Source organism: Dipodomys spectabilis, unplaced genomic scaffold (genome assembly GCF_019054845.1).
Source record: "Dipodomys spectabilis isolate Male_0828 unplaced genomic scaffold, ASM1905484v1 ptg000373l, whole genome shotgun sequence".
NCBI classification, from domain to species: Eukaryota; Metazoa; Chordata; class Mammalia; order Rodentia; family Heteromyidae; genus Dipodomys; species Dipodomys spectabilis.
In genome coordinates this window covers 875,997-894,999 of record NW_024871050.1, presented here as the reverse complement: position 1 = coordinate 894,999, position 19,003 = coordinate 875,997, and the positions used below count along the sequence as shown (strand labels likewise).

The window sequence follows — 19,003 nt, the reverse complement described above, 5'->3', positions numbered from 1 at the left end:
AAATTACAAAAATGTATATACAAGGTGCAGAGCACCAGCATCAAATCCAGTAAAAACAGGGGTTATACCATGGGGGGAAAGAACATACAATAGAGACAAAAAAAACCACATAGTGTATTGTAAGTACATTGAAAATAATAGCAAGAAAGAAAAAAAAAACCTCTTGTGTCCCTGTCTTGGGGTATATTTTGCTTAACATTATCTCCTATGGTTGTATGTATATAGCCTTTGACCTACTCTGCTTGTCCTAGACATGTACTAGTCACTACAAACAAGAGAAATCATGGGACCTATGTTTCTTTGGGCCTGGCTTACTTTACTTAATATGATTTTTTCCTAACAGAAGAGGCAATGTCATTCTTTCTGATGGAGGCATAGAATTTCCATTGTGTCTATATACACATTTTCTTGATCCATTCATCTACTGAGGGGCATCTGGGTTAGTTCCATATCTTAGCTATTGTAAATAATGCTGCAATAAACATGGTTGGGCTGGTAGCTTTGGTATGACCTTGTTTGTGATCCTTTGGGTAAATGCCCAATAGTGGGATTGCTGGGTCATAAGGGAGCTCTATGTGGAGTCTTTTGAGGAACTCTATACTGCTTTCCAAAGTGGTTGAACAAGTTTACACTCCCACCAACAATGCAGTAGGGTTCCCTTTTGACCACATCCCCTCCAGGATCTGTTGTTACTAGATTTCTTGATTATAGCCAGTCTAGCTGGGGTGAGGTGGAATCTCAGCGTTGTCTTCATTTGCATTTCTTTTATGGCTAGAGAGGTTGAGCATTTCTTTATATGTCTATTGGCCATTCTTATTTCTTCTTCAGAGAAGTCTCTCTTTAAGTCTTTAGCCAACTTGTTAATGGAGCAGTTGTTTCTTTGAGGATTTGTTGTTAGGGGATTGAGTTTTTTGAGTTCTAAGTATATTTTAGATATGAGACCCTTGTCTGTTGTATGGCTAGTGAAGATCTTCTCCCAATCCGTGGGCTTTCTGTTGATCTTGTTAGCTATATCCTTTGCCTTGCAGAAGCTCTGCAGTTTCATTCAGTCCCATTTGTCCAACCTTTCTTTGATTTGTTGTGCTTCTGGGTTTCTATATTAAGAAAATTTTGGCCTGTGCCAAGAAGTCCTGGAGTTTCTCCTATTCCTTCCTGTAATGTTTTCATGGAGTCTGCTTTTATTTCGAGGTCTTTGATCCATTTGGAGTTTATTCTGGTGCAGGGTAATATATACGGATCTAGTTTTAGTTTTCTACAAATGTTTAACCAATTTTGTCAGCACCATTTACTGAAAAGGCTGTCTTCCTTCCATTCTATTTCTTTGGCTCTCTTGTCAAAGATTAGGTACCTATATGTCTGTGGGTTCATTTCTGGGTCTTCAGTCCTATTCCATTGGTCCTCATGTCTGTTCTTATGCCAGTACCAAGCTGTTTTGATTACTATGGCTTTGTAGTAGACTTTGAAGTTTGGAATTGATATTCCTCCAGCGCTGTCCTTTCTACTAAGGATTGTTTTTGCTATTTGGGGTCTTTTATTGTTCCATATAAATTTTTGGATTGCTTCTTCTATTTCCTTGAAGAATGAGGTTGGAATGTTGATGGGTATCGCATTGAATTTTAGATAGCCTTTGGCAGTATTGCCATTTTCACGATGTTAATCCTCCCAATCCAGGAGCATAGGAGGTTTTTCTACTTGCTTAGTTCTCTAATTTCCTTTTTCAGGTTTTTAAAGTTTTCATCATAGAGGTCTTTCACCACTTTTGTTAAGGTAACTCCTAAGTATTTTATGTTTTTGTGGGGCTATTACAAAAGGGGTTGCTTTCCTAATTTCAGTCATGCTCTTCTCATTATTGGCATACAGGAAAGCCATTGATTTCTGAGGGTTAATTTTGTACTCTGCTACTTTGCCAAAGTTTCTGATCAGATCAAGTAACTTGGGAGTGAAATCCATGGGGTTCTTTAAATACAAGATCATGTCATCTGCAAAGAGGGAGAGTTTTACTTCATCCTTCCCTATTTGCATCCCCTTTATGCCTGCATCTTGTCTTATTGCTGTAGCTAGGCATTCTAATACTAGATTGAAGAGGAGTGGGGAGAGTGGACACACTTGTCTTGTTCCTGAATTTAGAGGAAATGGCTTTAACTTTTCACCATTAAGTATAATGCTGGCTATAGGTTTGTCATATATAGCCTTTATTATAATGAGGAATGTTCCATGGATTCCTAGTTTTTCCAGAGCCTTCATCATAAAGGGGTGTTGGATCTTGTCAAATGCTTTTTCTGCATCTACTGAGATAACCATGTGGTTCTTATCCTTGTTCTTGTTGATGTGATGAATTATATTAATTGATTTGCATATATTGAACCGGCTTTGCATCGCTGAAATGAATCCTGTTTGATCGTGGTGTATGATTCTTTTGATGAGTTGTTGAAGTCGACTGGACAAGATTTTGTTGAGAAGTTTTGCGTTGATATTTATCAAAGAAATAGGTCTATAGTTCTCTTTCTTTGATGAGTCCCTGCCTGGTTTTGGGATGAGGGTTATGCTGGCTTCATAAAAAGAGTGTGGTAGTGAATTTTTGCTTTCTGGACTTTTCTTGGGTGGGAGGTCTTTATTGCTGCTTCTATTTTGATGCTTGATATGTGTGTTAAGTTGTTTTAAATCATCTTGGTTTAGTTTGGGCATGTCAATATTTGCTACAAATTTGTCCATATCTTTCAGATTCTCAAACGTAGCATAAATGTTTGAGAAGTATCCCCTTATTATGTTATGAATCTTGGTTGTTTCTATAGTGATGTTTATTTGGGTGTGTTCTCTTTTTTTCTCATATGATTTGTTAAGAGTCTGTCAATTGTATTAATTTTTTTGAAGAACCAACCCTTTGTTTTGTTCATTCTTTCTACAGTTTTTTTGTACTCTAATTCATTTAATTCAGATTTAATTTTATTTATTTGTTTCTGTTTACTGGATTGGGGTTTAGCTTGTTGTTCTTTTTCAAGGTGCCTCATTAAATTGTTGGTTTCAGATCTCTCCAATTTGTTGATGTAAGAACTCAGTGCTATAAACTTGCCTCTGAGTTCTGCCTTTGCTGTGTCCCAGAGGATCTGGTAATTTGAGTGATCATTTTTGTTGAATATCATGAACACTTGAATTTCCTTTCTAATCTCTTCCATGATGCATTGGTGGTTCAACAGCGTGTTGTTCAGCCTCTATGTGTTACAGGATTTCCTTTGGTGGCTTTTGGTGTTGAATTCTAATTTTATTCCCTTGTGGTCTGAGACAATGCAGGGTATAATTTTGATGTTTCTGATTTGCTTTGTGGCCTAGAATGTGGTCTATTTTAGAGAATATTCCATGTGCTGCTGAGAAGGTGTAATCTGATGCTGCTGGGTGAAATATTCGGTAGACGTCCATTAAGTCTAGTTGATCTATGCAGATTTTAAGATCCGAGGTTTCTCTGTTGAATTTTTGCCGGGTTGATCTATCTAGTGGGGATAGTGGTGTATTAAAGTCCGCCACAATTAATGTCTTTGGATCTATGTGAGATTTGAGGAAAAGTAGTGCTTCTTGGATAAATTTCCATGCTCTATTATTTGGTGAGTAGATGTTTAGAATCGTAATATCCTCCTGAAGTTGAGATCCCTTAATTAGTATGTAATGACCTTCTTTATCCATTCTCACTGATTTTAATTTGAAGTCTATTTTATCTGATATTAGGATTGTTTATGGGGGCCATTTGCTTGATATATTTTATTCTAGCCCTTCATTTTCAGAATATGTTTATTTTTGTGGGGTAAGGTGTGTCTCTTGAAGACAGCAGATAGAAGGATCTTGCTTTCTGATCCAACTGGACAATCTACGTCGCTTAATTGGAGAGTTAAGACCATTAATGTTAAGGGTTAGGACTGAGAGGTGTCTGTCTGCCCCTACATTTTTATCCATATTTTGGGGGGAAGCTGTGCTTTGGCTGTTCTTGTTGTGATTACATATTTCTCTGTTTGTGGACTGCTTCGTTGCCTATATTCTGTTCTTGTTGGTTTTCTATGTGTAGAGCGGCTTTGAGGATTTTTTGGAGAGCTGGTTTGGTAGAGATATATTGCTTCAGATTTTCCTTGCTGTGGAAGGGTTTTATTTGTCCTTCTGCTATGAATGAGAGCTTAGCTGGGTAGATTATGCTTGGTTGGTAGTTATTTGACTTTAGGGCATGGCATACCTCTTTCCAGGCCATCCTTGCTTTTATGGTGTCTGTGAGAAGTCTGAGGTGATTCTGATTGGGTTACCTTTATATATGATTGTTCTCTTCTCCCTGACAGCTTTAAGAATTCTTTCTTTAGAGGCTATTGAGCCGGTATGCATTATAATGTGGCAGTGGGATGACCTGTTCTAGTCTGGTCTATTTGGGGTTCTAAAAGCTTCTTGTATTGGATGGGCCTGTCCTTTTGTATATTTGGGAAGTTCTCTGCTAGGATTCTGCTGAATATATTTCCTAATCCAATGGCTTCCCTCTCCAGGCCCTCCTGTATACCTATTGTTCTCAAATTAGGCTTTCTGAATATATCCTGTATTTCCTGCAGTGATCTTTCATGCTTTTAGTTTTGTTATGAATAATTGTGTGCTCCTTCTCTATGGAGTATAAACTGTCTTCAGCCCCCAATATTCTTTCTTCGGCCTCCTCCATTTTACTATGAAGGCTTTTTACTTTGGTGTCTATCACCTTTGCTTCTTGCTGGTCTTTCTTAATGGTGGCCAGCTCCTTATTAAGGTTTTCTAAGTCTTGAATAGATTGCCTTACCTCCTGGAGTTGGTTCTCAGACTTTTCTTTCCACTCCTTAATCTGGGTTCCTATCTTTTCATTAGCTGCTTTCTCCTTCTGCTGGAGTTCCTTTATCTTTTTATTTGTGGAGGCCATGAAGTCATCTATTAGCTTCTGGTTGGCCTCATCACATTCTCTAATAACCCTATGCAAGGCGTCCAATTTTTCATTCAGCAGGTTTACCAGCCATGCTTTTAATCTATGTTGAGCATTATCCTCTAGGTTATTCTGGGACTGCTCTGTAGCTTGTTGATGTAGAGATGGTGTTGGTATTTGTTGATTGGCCATGTTCCTTGTGTTTCTGTGGTTAGTTCTCTCCATTTGGAGACAAGAACCACACTGGTACAACAGTAGGACTGGAGCCAACCTGGAGTTGTGTAGATGTATAGATCTGAGGGTTTCAAAGTTATGTATAGGTGTTTTCCTACTTAGCTCTCTTTTTCTTTGCTTGGAGAGGGATATTGTGGCTTCAGGGTTGGGATTTGAGACAACTTGGGTTTGGCTGATAAGTAAACTGCTCCTTAGAGTTAACAAGATGGGCTTCTTATACTCAAAATAGTCAAATGGAACCAATTTTATGGTCAAATATAGAACGAACTTGTAAGTTGGTCCAGATATAAACCATTAGGGATCAATGGACTGGTGCAGATGGAGAAGTAAAGGGTTAGGATTGGTTCAAGTTCAGAAGAGAACTTAGGTATAATGATAGTAGAGGGGTAAGAACAGCTTAGGGGAGGGGTATACGTAGTAGGAAGAGAATAAAGACCTTGTTACCAAGTGTAAGAGGTGGAAAAGAACTCGAAGGAAGGTTATGTAGGGAGTAGCTTAGAGATCGAGATGAAGGTAAGAAAAAAAGTTATATGTAAGTGCATTTGGGGGACTTGTTGAGATTAGAGAAATATTATTCAGATATTATTGGAGAGTTGCTTAATCTCAGTTAACTCCTGTAATTATTGTTTACACACATAGAAGGAGGCCTTACTTTGTGTATAGAACTAAGGAGGGTAGCTCTGATGGAGTAGAAGTATAATGTGGAGAGAAAGGAGAAGGGGAGAGTAGGAGGAAAAGAAAGAAGAAAAGAAAAAGAAAAACTCTACAACTTAGGAAATTGGAAAGTGGGAGAAAAAAACAATAATGAAAAACAGAAGCTTTAAGTGGAATAGCAAATCCTAAATCACAATACAAATAAGTAACACATAGAAATAAAAACAAACAACAGAGATAAAAACTAACAAAACAAAACAAAAACAAGAACAAAAAGCTAAAGAATGGGTTTTTCGGGTTCTTTGGGGGAGCTTTAGTCTCCCCGTAGTCACAGAGCAGATTCCTGATAGAACCTTCTATGCCTTGCTGTAGTCCACTTTCCGTGTGGCTTGGTTGGGGGCAGATGGCCTTTTGAAGGGAGAGGCTGCCTCCTGTCTATAGTCTCCCTCTCAGGCTTGGTGGGAGGGAGTTTTGGGGGTTTCAGGTTTGTAGACTATCATAGGCCTGGAGCTGTGCTCCCAGGCTTTCCCAGGTAGCCACAGGAGCCTTAGGAACAGAGCTTATGTCCCTGTTCTGTTCTGGTATGATCCCTCCATTTTGGATGGGGGCTTGGGTCAGAGGGCTTTGGGATCCCACAGGGAATTGCCACCCAGGGAGTGGACCCAGCTGGGTTACTCACGAAGTCTGTAGCTGGTGGTGCGCTGGACCACACAGCCTGTGCTGTGGCCGGTAGGATGGAGTTGGCGGGCTCTCAGTCAGAGGGTCAGATGCAGGTGGAGGGGGGGTGGCTCTGCTGATGCTGAAGGGTCTCCTCTGTGGCAGCGTGGGGAGTCCTGGCACTGGGGGAGCCCGGTGGAAGTGTTGGCTGAGGGGTCCGTCCTCCTGGTCTGCAGCCGAGGAGGTGGGAGGTGGCCGGCCGGCCGGTGGCCAGCAGCCTTGGGGTGGGCTGCTTGCGGCTGCTCGGTGAGCCTGCGGAGATGCCTGCCGCAGCTTGGTGGTACTATGGCTGTGAGAGCCGGTGTGGAGGGAGCAGGTCCCAGCAGAGGGCCCAGTCAGCAGGGTGGTTGGCCCGTGGACTTACAGCGACGGCTTGGCTGCGGCTGTGCTTTCCTGGGAGCCTTGTGCGGGGTTGGCCGGGTGGGGGCGCAGGGGGACCCCGCCAGCGCTGCAGTCACGGGCTGACTTTGGGGGCCTGCCCGGCGGTGCCAATTTCTGGCGATTGTAGTGGCGGTATTGCTGAGTTTGCTCCTTCCGGGTAGCCGCCCTGGGCCGTTCGCAGGCTCGGAGGTCTTCCCCAGATCCCCTCCTAACTTTCCAGGGGTCGAGGGTTGAGCGCCTTCTTCAGTCTCTGGGTGCCCCTCTGCTTAAAGTCTGCAGAGAGTCCCGGAGCCGCGTGCAGCAGCTGCTCCGCAGGGGTCCCGTTCACTGTCTCTCTTTCCTTCTTACTTGCCTGCGAGGATAGTCCTCTGGTAGTAGAAAAAGTCTTTAGGTATTGAAAGTTTGATTGGAGTAGATCTCTTGAGGTAAAGTGTGACTGTGCCCCTACACCTTCTTTTGGTCAGAGACACGTAGTGGGCCCCCTGTGAGATCACTGCCATCTTCTCCCAAATCGAGAATTTACCTTTTTTTTTTTTTTTTTCGTTGTTGTTGGTTGTGGGGCTTGAACTCTGGGCCTGGGCACTGTCCCTCAGCTCTTCAGCTCAAGGCTAGCGCTCTACCACTTGAGTCACAACACTACTTCCAGTTTTCTGGTGGTTTATTGGAGATAAGAGTCTCATGGACTTTCCTGCCTGGGCTAGCTTTGAACCACAATCTTCAGATCTCAGTCTCCTGAGTAGCTAGGATTATAGGTAGGAGCCACTGGTACCCAGTCATTGCGTTCATTTTGTTCAAGATCTGAAACGGTTATGGTATGTTGAGGATTATGGGATTTAGTGTCTGAATCTGTGATATTTGAGTGTTTGTGTACCATTGGGTAGGTATAACTTTGAAAGGGTGACTTAGCCTCAGTGAGCCTCAGTCTTCTCTTCTATATGATGAGAATACCAATAACATCCAGCTCACGGAATTATTATGGAGATCAATGAGGTAAGTTACTGGAAAGGTTTTTGCTAATTGCCAAAGGAATACAAAATAAAACTCGTGATATATAATTTTTATGATACTATAATACTGATGTGCTACAGAAAAAGTTAAAATTTCACTAATTCAATGACCATTTATTGAACCTGCTGGGCTAGACTCTGGAAAAATAAAGCTGAGTGAAACATGGATTTGGTCCCCCAAGGTAGGAGTGGCCATTGTTTTTCCCTTTTCATGTTTTCACCAAGTGCTTCATTTATTTTCCACCCAAAATATATATTGCATGTGATACCTCCTTCCAGTTTCTATAACTGCTCTTTAGGCTTGGGCACTTATCTCTTGCTTAGGTTATTGCAGCAACCTCTAGAGGGACCTCTTCTGGTTCTATGGTAGCCCAACCTTTCCACCCAAACTCATCCTCTAAACAGCCTCCAAATTGACCTATCTACATCATAGGCTTAACCATGACTTTCTTCTGTTGAAAATCTGTCATTGGCTTCTTGCTGCTGAAAGTGCTGAAAGATAAATACCATGTGTGTCAGTGGTTTGACACATGGCCATGATCCTTAACTCTTAACTTTGTCTCTTAAAAATTCCTTATTTGTCCTTTCTGAGTGGCATCGTCTGACTTACTCAGGCAGTGGACTGTTAATGCTGTTTGCGCTAGATAAAAAAAAATACTATCTGCCACCTCTTCTGCCTGTATGATTTATCTTTTAGGTTACTTGCTCTATTGGCCAAATTTCAACCTCTTGTCTTCAGGTTGAGTTGAGAAAAATGCTTAATAGTAATTCCTGACTTCAGTTGTTTATATAAGCTAAAGAGGTTTGATGTACTATTTCAAGAAAGATTATACCACTTGAATATGTCAGTAACAAAACTGGGTGAGATTACTCATTTTTCCACTAGCTTGCTGGCATACGTATCCAGTATTTGATGCATGGTGGGCAAACAAAGGTAAGTCTCATAATTTCTATTACAAATTCACAATATCAGTGATTTGGTATTTTTTGCTTACCTTGTGGGCACCTGTCAGACAGTCAATTTCAACTTCTGAACAAGCAGCTCCAAAAACAAAGTAAGGATAAATGTCACCTTCTCCCTTCTCCCAGTCCATGTGAACTTCATAGCCCCTGAAAAGACAAAGTCCATTCTGTAGTCAGGTTTGTGGGACTTACAGGGGACCATCGTTAAGAATGGCTGAATGAGAGAAATGAGATTGGTTTAGAGGTAAGCTATGCCACACGCCCAAAATGTCATGCTCCTCAAGGTTCTACCTAGGACTTAGAGCAGAGAAGGGACATTGTCCCATCATGAGGAGTACAATCCATTCCACATTCAACAAAAGAGGTATCACTTTTAACTTGAAGCAAGAGTAAACATTGTGAAGCTATTCCATTATATGTCTGCATTTTTTTTTGTCGGTCATGGGGCCTGAACTCTGGGCCTAGGTGCTGTCCCTCAGCTCTTCAGCTCAAGGCTAGCACTCTACCACTTGAGCCACAGTGCCACTTCTGGCTTTTTCTGCTTATATGGTGCTGAGGAATCGAACCCAGGGCCTCATACATGCAAGGCAAGCACTCTACCACTGAGCCACCTTCCCAGCCTCTATGTCTGCATTTTTAAAATAACCAATATAATGTTGATGATTGCAATTGAATAATGGAAAAAATACAAAATAATCTGTTTCCTTCCTTCCTTCCTTCCTTCCATTCTCTCTTTTGTGGCTTAAACAACAGAAATTTATTTTCTCACAACTCTGAGTAACAAAAACAAAGATCAAGGTGCCAGCAGGTTGTTCTGAGTTGGGTCTCTGTCTTCTCACACATAGTCTATTGCTATGTCCTTTCATAGTCTTTTCTTTGTGTTTATTCACCCCTGTTGTTTCTTTCTCTTCTTATAGGGACACTAGTCCTTTTGAATTAGGGATCACCTATATGATCTCAGTTAACCTTAGTTATCTTCTTAAAATCTCTCTAAATACAGTTCTATTTAGGGCTATGCCTTCAAACCATGAATTTTAAAGAGGCATAATTAAATCCACAACTTATTATAAACAAGATGCTAAAACTAAAGTCTTGATGGAACACAGATCACATACATACATATGTTATGTATTTATATATGCATTTATATGTATATACAAATATTTGTGTATATATGTATGCAAATATATGTACGTATTCTATTATGTTATAGATATGAATAATACAGATTTTTTTAACTTTGCTAAAAATGTAACTCATGGGACAGTCATGTTTATCATTCTTGTGATCTGTTGTTCCAAAATACACAGTCACAATATGAATGCTGATTATATTTTAGCTAAGTTCTAGCTTCTTGCCCAAGAATACACCTGGACATGATCTAGCTTCTTGTCATAGCTGGTGTGGCAGGCTACATACTACTACTTCTTTTGAGACACAGTCTCATTGATTTTTCTGTTAGCAGTGGCCTAGAACTACAGTCTTCCCAATCTCAGCCTCTCCTGCTGGAATGATAGGCATGAGCCACTGTGCCTGGCTAAGGACTAAGAAGGAGTCTTGCAAACTTTCCTGCCTAGTCTGGCCTTGAATGACACTTTTCTTGTTCCCAACCTCCAGGTAGCCAGGATTGCAGACATGAACTAATGGTTCCAAGACCACAGTAATTTTTTTTTTTTGGTCGGTTGTGGGCCTGAACTCTGGGCCTAGGTGCTGTCCCATAGCTTTTCAGCTCAAGGCTAGAGCCCTACCACTTGAGCCACATCACCACTTCTGGCTTTGTCTGCTTATATGGTGCTGAAGAATTGAGCCCAGAGCCTCATGCATGCAAGGCAAGCACTCTACCACTGAGCTACCTTCCCAGTCCCCCCAGAGTAATTCTTAAGAGAGGATTCTGGCAGTTTCTACCAAAACCAATCAGAAATAAAACCATTTATGATCCTAGAAGGTAAATTGTTTAGCAATACCAATAAGACAGTAAGTTTTAAGGTAGTTTTAATTGCATATGTCAGAAACAGGTTAATGAAAAATACTTTGTTACTTGAACAAGGGCATTGCAATAGAGGTCTATCCAAAGATAGCCATTGAGGGAGGGAATTCGGAAGTGAGGAGGCTGAGTGCATAGTAAAAAGGCAATTGAGACTTTGGGTACTAAAATATGGTGGGCAAAGGAAGCAGAATGATGAAACCATAGCTCAATGTAAGAGGGAAGAGAGGGCCTCTGTTTGCTGCTGTTCTTTGAGCAAGTGGAGCATATTTATAAGGGGAAGTTAATAAACTAGAGGAAATATGTAGAGAGAGAGAATAGCTGAAGGAGCTGAGGTGCTCTCAAGAGAGCCTGGAAGAAAGAAGACTATCAGGCAATGAAAAGGTCCACGTGAAAGGAAATAGGGGTTCTGTAGTGAGGCAGAGGTGGGAAGGAAAACAAAGTGGCAACGCAGACGACAGAGCATGAGGGGAGCAAAAAGGTGGGCGAGGCTTTTCTTTTTGCCTGTTGGTTCATTGCTGTTGCTTCAGCCTCCAGGGTAATGAGACGTCATGAACATTCATTAAATATCAGTGAAGTGGGTAGAGCATGGAAACAGGTATTTGTATTAGTGAAAGAAATCAAGATCTGGGTTTTGATGATTTCTCTTAAGTTTACTTCAAGATTTCAAGTAATTGCTTTCTCCTAAATTTACTTCGAGACTTCCTATAATTGCTTGGTTCCATTGATTTTGGCCTTTTCTTCAATAGGATAAAGAAAGCTATACTGTCCATATAAGACTCGGATAGATGGTAGAAGAAAGCCAAAGGTCAACAAAAGGAGATTATTTCACAGTCCTTGTTTAGATCTTCAGCTGTTGGGCCAGTACATGGATGCGTTTCTCTCTACTTCCTGGTCTCCCTCTTTGTAATGATTTCCATCCTTTATATCCTCCCACACAGTAGTATCTTTGCCTTCCTTGGTCTTGACATGTCATCAGTGGATGTTGGGCCCTTTTAGTTGTAGTTATCTAAATTCACATTCTTTCTCTGAACTACTGACATTACAGATGACCTCCAGACCCACCTTATCTACCCGCCCTACCACTGATGGGAACTGTGTCTTTATAGGCATCAGGATGTAATATGGCCCTCCCTGAGAGATGGGCCAGGCCTATGTATTCTTATGTGCTAAGAAGGGAGTTTGCTTTTTGTTTGTTTGTAAAACCTCTCTGTTGCAAATTCCCTTCTTCTGATGAACTTTGCTTCATTCCTCACACTATTTGTTTGGACTTCATCTCTGGCTTAACTAATAGCTCTAATAACTAAACATCCATTTGTCAAGAGTAGAGAGTTGTCATTTTATTCAATGCACAGTATATAAACATTGAACTGCATAACTTGAGAGTAGGGATGAGAGGAGGACTAATTTGGGAGAAGGGGTGACATTGATCAAGATGTATTGTACCCATAACCTGGTTTATGAAATTGTAACCTCTTTATACAACTACTTAACAATAATTTAAAAAAACAGTGCTGAATCATACCAGGCAGCACTAAAAGCTTTACAAAAAATCCCGTCACTTTGAGCTGTCCACATTTTGTAAAGGACCACTAATATGAAATTTGTAACCTGGTAGCTGTTTTATGAGTAATAAGTCATATAGGAAGTTATTGATCTACCTTCCTGCCATGACATAATACCTCCCTCTCTTTCAATAAAAATAAAATAAGCAATAATAGGCTTAATATTGAAAATGTAAACAACCAAGCACACCTTTCCAAAGATCCTTGTCTGTTCTTAGAGCAAATAACTTTAGGACAACACCAGATACTCCTTACCTGAAATATCCAGTGGCAGAGAGACTAATACTTTGAGTAAAAGCTTCATTGACCTGTAAAAGAAGAATAATATTCAAGGAGAAATATACAACTGGACAAAAAGAAGAAAAACACAGGGGTGATGAGTGGATTGTCCCCAGGGGGTTCTGATACATCCTCTGTGAAGTCTGATTGGCTTGTCTGGCTTCCCTGAGGAGATGAAGTCACTGTGTAGATGGATCAATTTACAGAACAAATGGAGAGGCAAAGAAAATAAATGTCTGTGGCAGAAGTCTAAATTCAGCTCCCCAGGCAAAGTCTGACAAAGGATCTCCATCTTCCTTTCCCCATCCCCAGAGAAGTGGGCTGGTGCTAGAGCTACAGCTATGGTCAGAACCATGAGAAGAGGTAACTTGGTTGGATCAATGAAGAAGCACTTTCCTTTTGCTCCATCTATCACTGCTCCCTATAGGTTTCCCATGAAACTTCAAAATCACTTTCCCATAGCACCAATTAAGCACTCACAGAGCTTTGTAGAAACCCTGGCCCCATAATTTCTTACCTGAGTCATGTTCAGATATGAAACCTTTTCTCTGAAAGAAAAGCAACAACTAACCCTGAAGAATTCTTATCCGATTTTTTTCCCCATGTAAGCTTGAAATACATATATCAAATTAGTATTTGGAGCCTTTACTGAAGATGCTTTTTTCAAAACTTTCTAACACTGAAGCAAGAACTCCTCTTAAATGTATTGCTTTTCTTCTGTTCATATTGCTAGAAGTGAACTAGATGGCACAGGGTTTACCTTCGTTAGTAATAAATCAGCTATTGGTGCATTTACCTAAGAGCAGCATTTACCTAAGAACAGCATTCTCAGGTAAACCAGTTTTCTGTCCAATAAGAGTGGGTTGCAAGGTGCATTGTGGGTCTACATCTGCTTTTTATTGTCTTGCTGGTATAAGTAGCAGTATAAGTGCTACTTGGGAACTTTATGGAAATTCAGCATCTGAGGCTTACCCCAACCCTACCAAATCAGAATCTGAGGTTTAATAAGATGCACAGGTGCTCTGTCTGTCCCTTGAGGATAGAGAGGCACTCACTGCCTTGTGCTGGACAAGGAGGAAGTAGTCAGGAAGGATGCACCACACCAAGCATTGCTTCTACCAAGTGATTCTACGGAACTCTGTAGGCTTCAGCCACATCCACTCACCCACTCTTCCCAGGTGCCATTAGGGTTCTGGCTGACAATGGGTTCCAGGCGTTTCATGAGGGTCTGACAGGCATTCTGCAAATCGGGCAGGACATAGAGCAAGAGAGAGTTAGAAGGTGAGGACTAACAAATATCACTTTCTCACTCTATATCAATCATCATGTTCCCCTTGCCCCTCAGATAGCTCCCATTTGGTTTGTCTCCACATCTGGACAGGGGTCAGGCCCTGGTGCCCTCTGTAGGAGTGGTACTAAGGGTAGAGTGTTGGGAGCCCCTGAGAAAAGAAACCAAGGGAACCCACAAAGAGTGCAAACTCTACTTGCCAATTAGGCAAAACAACTCCATTTTTATTTGTTTTTTTTATGTCAGAGTTTCATGTAAAGTGTTTTTGCCAAAGATTAAACAAAACTACAACCACCACTGCCCATGGCAGAGAATGTAAGAGATGTTCCAAGCTCAGGCACAGAAAAAGGCAGCCTGGTGTAGAGAAGTGTGGAGTTTTGAATTGGAGATCCCTGGGATCAAATAACTCTGCTTCTTCTCACATTTTTTTTCTTTTTGTACATTTTTTATTGTAAAAATGCTGCATAGAGGGGTTACAGTTACATGAGCAATGTCATTAGTATATTTCCTATGGAGCATTGTTGCCTCCTCTGTTTTCCCCCTGCGGTCCCTTCCCTCCACACCTCCACAGCTACATCCCTCCCCACCCCCACCGGCGAAGTGAAGTTCGTTTTCAACATAGTGTCTTGTACATCTCATTGTTACAGTGGATCAACTTGTGACTTTTACTCCTCACACCTTGGAAATTTCATTTGTTACTTGAAGATACTAGCACTAGGTGAGCACATCCTTTAATTTTCTCAGGCCAATCCCATGAAAATTTGCTATCTTTGTGTTAACAGCAATGACTCTTTTATTATTATTATTATTGCTTTCCAAAGTGTCTTGGTTTGACATTGTCACTAGAAATAAAACCTGCCTGGAAAGGTTGTTTTACGTATCAAATGAGTAGCCACAGCTCTCGCTTTTCTCTATTACTTCATTCTGGAAGTACTCATTAAAGTTGTGTGGAAGAAGAGTCTGGAGCCCAAATGGCTACAGAGCCTTTAAGTTACTCTTGCCATTAGTATCAAGCTCAGCTGATCAAACCAAGGAAATCTGTTGGCTTTCAAAGTGGGCACTGAACTTGCCCTCTTCCAGATAGTAGTCCTTTGGCTCATGAAAACTTCTACCCTCACCAGGTGCCAGTGGCTCATGCCTGTAATGGTAGCTACTCTGGAGGCTAAGATCTGAGGATCACAGTTTGAAGTCAGCCTGGGCAGTTACAATGTGTTTGTGGGGAGGTAGGGAGGGAAGTGATGGTAGGGGGAAAATAAAGGAGGAGGTAACAATGCTCGCTATGAAATGTACTCATTACCCTACTCATATAACTGTAACCCCTCTGTACAACATTTTTACAATTAAAAAAAAGTCAATGTAACTCTTATCTCCAATTAGCCAACAAAAAGCCAGAAGTGGAGCTGTGGCTCATGTGGTAGAGGTCCAGCCTTGAGTGATAAAACTAAGGAACAGCACTCAAGCCATGAGTTAAAGCCTCAGTAGTAGGACACACACACACACACACACACACACACACACACACACACACACACACACACACACGCGCGCGACTTCTGTTGTCTGTCTTGCTAAGAAGGCATCTGTGATGGTCTTTGCTGTCATGTCAGGAGGTCTTTTCTATAGAGACTTATCACATTGTCTTACTCATGGATAGTAAAATGGCAAGTTTGCAGAAGTGGAACCAATTACATTCAAAGACTGCAAAGAGATGCCTCATTGGTCTCACACAGAGCTCAAGATACAGCAATCTCATCTGAGGATTCTCCCTAAGCCCTGCCTTCTATGAGGGCTCCTATCAGCCAGGGAAGGAAGAAAGACTGGCTCATACACTCCACACTTCAGATAAGGCTTCGAGAAAATAGGTAACGTTGCCTACCTTTGTGAAATTAGTCTTAGGAGTTCTTAAAGTAAATTAAGGAAAAATAGAATTTATGCTGTTAAAATAACACTCCGGTGCCCACTCTGTTGGGTGCCACAGAAAAATACTAAGAGATGGTGTTTTACCACGTTCTTTCCAAAACCCATGAAAAAGCAGCAGGAGTCTTTCTCCAGGGCTCCGTGGGAAAAAGGTCTGGGGACACACAGAAGGCTAGGAGCTGTGAATCAATACCTGCACAGCCTTTCCATTGACATCTGCCCCAGAGGATGCTGCCGTGGCAATTGTGTTGGGCACAGTCATGGTGTTCATCTCGCCAAGGTGTATGTAAGACATTGGGAGCTGTAACTCACGGCTGGCCACCTGCCCAGGAAAGTAGACACATGGATGTACTGGTTCAGAGTAATAATTTAAGCCTGCTAAGTTTGTTCTGTTTTATAAAGTGATAAGGAGATTTCACCATCTATAGTTTGGATAGACATAGTCAAGTCAAATTTGTAAAGAATTTAAAAATCTTTCTCTCAACTCTAAGGCCTCTCAAGTATTAGGGGTTAGGAAAATATTCTTTGATGTCACATGGCAGGGTTGAAGGAGGTTTTTCCTGAGAGAGGAGAGCCATCAAAAACAAAGCATAGATCTGCCATCTTTTAATCACCCACAGAGAGGCCTGCTGGATGGACGGCTTGGGTCCATGGCCTGGAGGAAGGACCCAGATTTATTACAGGTGCAGTGTTGGAGAAGGAAACGGCACCAGGAAGTGTGAATTCACTGTGTTGATTAGGTACAGGAATTATCCGAGAACACTGGCTGCCAGCAACTGAGCTTCAGAGCCCAGGAGAAATTCTAGCTGTTTCATTCAAAAGAAAGGAGCTGCTCACTGATCTCCTGGGAAGCTAAGTTTTGGTGAAACCTCTCTCACTAAAGAAGGGAGGAAAAGCCTTCTTCCTGAGTCCCAGCCGGCTCATTTCCACATAATCCCAAATAGGCAACAGTGTGGGTATCTGATCATTGCCTCACAAAGCCTAGAATCTGGTGAATATTTTCTACAGCCTAATTTTGGCTGACTGTAAAATGGAAACAATCTCTCTCACCTGTATCATTTTGGTGTTAATACCTTGTCCCAGTTCGACTCCACCATGAGCAACTAATACAGACCCATCTGTGTAGATGTGAACCAGAGCAGCAGCCTGAAAATAAAACCAGAAATCACTTAACCCTGCCATCTGGACTTGATTTTTTTTTTTTTTGTGATGTTGGAGGTAGAACCAATGACTTTACACATCTTCAGCCTTGTATTTGAACGTTTAATAGTTAAGCAGTCACAAATGAAGTCGCTGAAGCTCCTGAAAGCCACAATTTCACTCTTGTAGGATCAATGGTTTCATCAAAATGTGTGTGCTGCCTATATAGAGTGAAGACACTGTTCTATGAGAACTGTGAAGAAATGTGACCTGCCCTGTCACATGGCCTTCTGCCATCTTCAGCAGCCTTAACTAGTTACACTTTGCATGCCTGCTGGGCTTCCACCCCATCTGTGAGTCTATTCAAAGTGTAAAGTTCAGTTCGACAAGCAGAGCTGACTACTCTGTGAGGCATTAACAAACGGACCCATAATACAAAGATCCAGGACAACCTAGAGTGCTCCATGTTTTGTTGGGTTATGGCCTTTCTTGGCCATCACTGGTCACTTGGAGATGGACATCCTATCTCATTGAATAATTTTTCTTTGCTTCATTTTTTTACATCTGGGGAGTAAAATGACATGCAGAGAACTATAGGATAAAATACAAGAATAATACAAAGAATAGAAAACAAAATCTCACCTATCCACAGCCCTATTGTGGACATACTATGTTGCTATAAGAAAAACTGATAAATGTAAGTCCACAGTCTTTTACCTACAGTTCTTAACTCAAAAATTATTAAAAAGTATGTCTGGTAGGGAAACTTAATCTTATTTCACTCAATGAGGTGAGGTACATAATTTTTAGAAATCTGACAGGTAGGCACCAGTGGCTCACACCTCTAATCCTAGCTACTTAGGAGGCTGAGATCTGAGGATTGTGTTAGAAGCCAGCCCAGGTAGGAAAGTCTATGAAATTCTTTGTTGTTGTTGGTGGTGGTGGTGGTCATGGGCTGAACTCTGGGCCTGGGCGCTGTCCCTCAGCTCTTCAGCTCAAGGCTAGTGCCCTACCACTTGAGCCACAGCGCCACTTCTGGCTTTTTTCTGCTTATGTGGTACTGAGGAATTGAACCCAGGACCTCATGCATGCGAGGCAAGCACTCTACCACTGAGCCAACTTCCCAGCCCCAAGTCTATGAAATTCTTATCTCCACTTAACTACCAAAAAGCTGGAAGCAGAGCTGTGATTCATGTTGTGGAGCACAAGCTTGGGCAAAAATGTTCAAGAACAGTGCCCAGACCCTGAATTCAAGCTCTAGGACAGGAATGTATATGCTTTCTCTCTCTCTCTCTCTCTCTCTCTCTCTCTCTCTCTTTCTCTCTCTCTCTCTCTCTCTCACTCTCTCTCTCTCTCTCTCTCTCTCTCACACACACACACACACACAATCACTACTGATGCAGTGATTTAGGTATAGTAATGGTTATCTACAATCCTAGTGTTCAGGAGGTTGAGGTAGGAGGATCTAGAGTTGAGACTAGCTTGTGACACACAGCAAGACTTTTGCCTCAAAAATACAGAAAGAAAACCATACAAAATTTTACTTAGTTTGAGCAATCATGTATATATGACTGCTCTGTTGGTATATCGCTGGACACTGCCTACGATTATAATAAATAGTCTACAGTGCATGGTCTTTTACATTTGGTCTCAGAGGTTTCATAGGAGGGATAATAAACATGTGCATGTGTCTAGTTAAGAACTGAAACACTCAGAAAAGTACAACTTAAGGAGTGACTGTTCTTCCTGTATGGCTAGGTATGTTGAACATTTCTTTATGTATTTATTGGCCTTTTGTACTTCTTCTTCTGAAAAGTGTCTATTTGGCTTCTTTGCCCATATATTAGCTGGGTCATAGAATTTTTAAGACTTAGGGTTTTGAGTTTGTTGTATATTCTGGTTGTTTGGCCCTTGCTAAATGTATAGCTGGCAAAGCTCTTGCCCATTCTGAAAGCTACTTTGTTA

The 19,003-nt window shown here is 41.4% G+C and overlaps 1 protein-coding gene across 3 annotated transcripts in view; it reads right to left on the bottom strand.

Moving 5' to 3' along the window:
• The window catches only part of LOC122096444 (aldehyde oxidase 3-like), a 102,812-nt gene that overhangs the window by 27,240 nt on the left and 56,569 nt on the right, over positions 1-19,003 (bottom strand). For 2 of the 3 annotated variants that reach the window (XR_006145301.1, XM_042666999.1), the window contains exons 27-31: positions 16,949-17,044; positions 16,092-16,220; positions 13,859-13,933; positions 12,670-12,722; positions 8,898-9,012 (exon numbers count right to left, since the gene is read on the bottom strand). Coding sequence is in view for 2 of the 3 variants with exons in the window: in XM_042666999.1 (XP_042522933.1) it covers positions 8,898-9,012; positions 12,670-12,722; positions 13,859-13,933; positions 16,092-16,220; positions 16,949-17,044 (468 nt within the window). In the remaining variant the exon portion in view is untranslated. The remainder of the gene's footprint in view (positions 1-8,897; positions 9,013-12,669; positions 12,723-13,858; positions 13,934-16,091; positions 16,221-16,948; positions 17,045-19,003) is intronic. The other variant, XM_042667001.1, reaches the window with a different exon arrangement.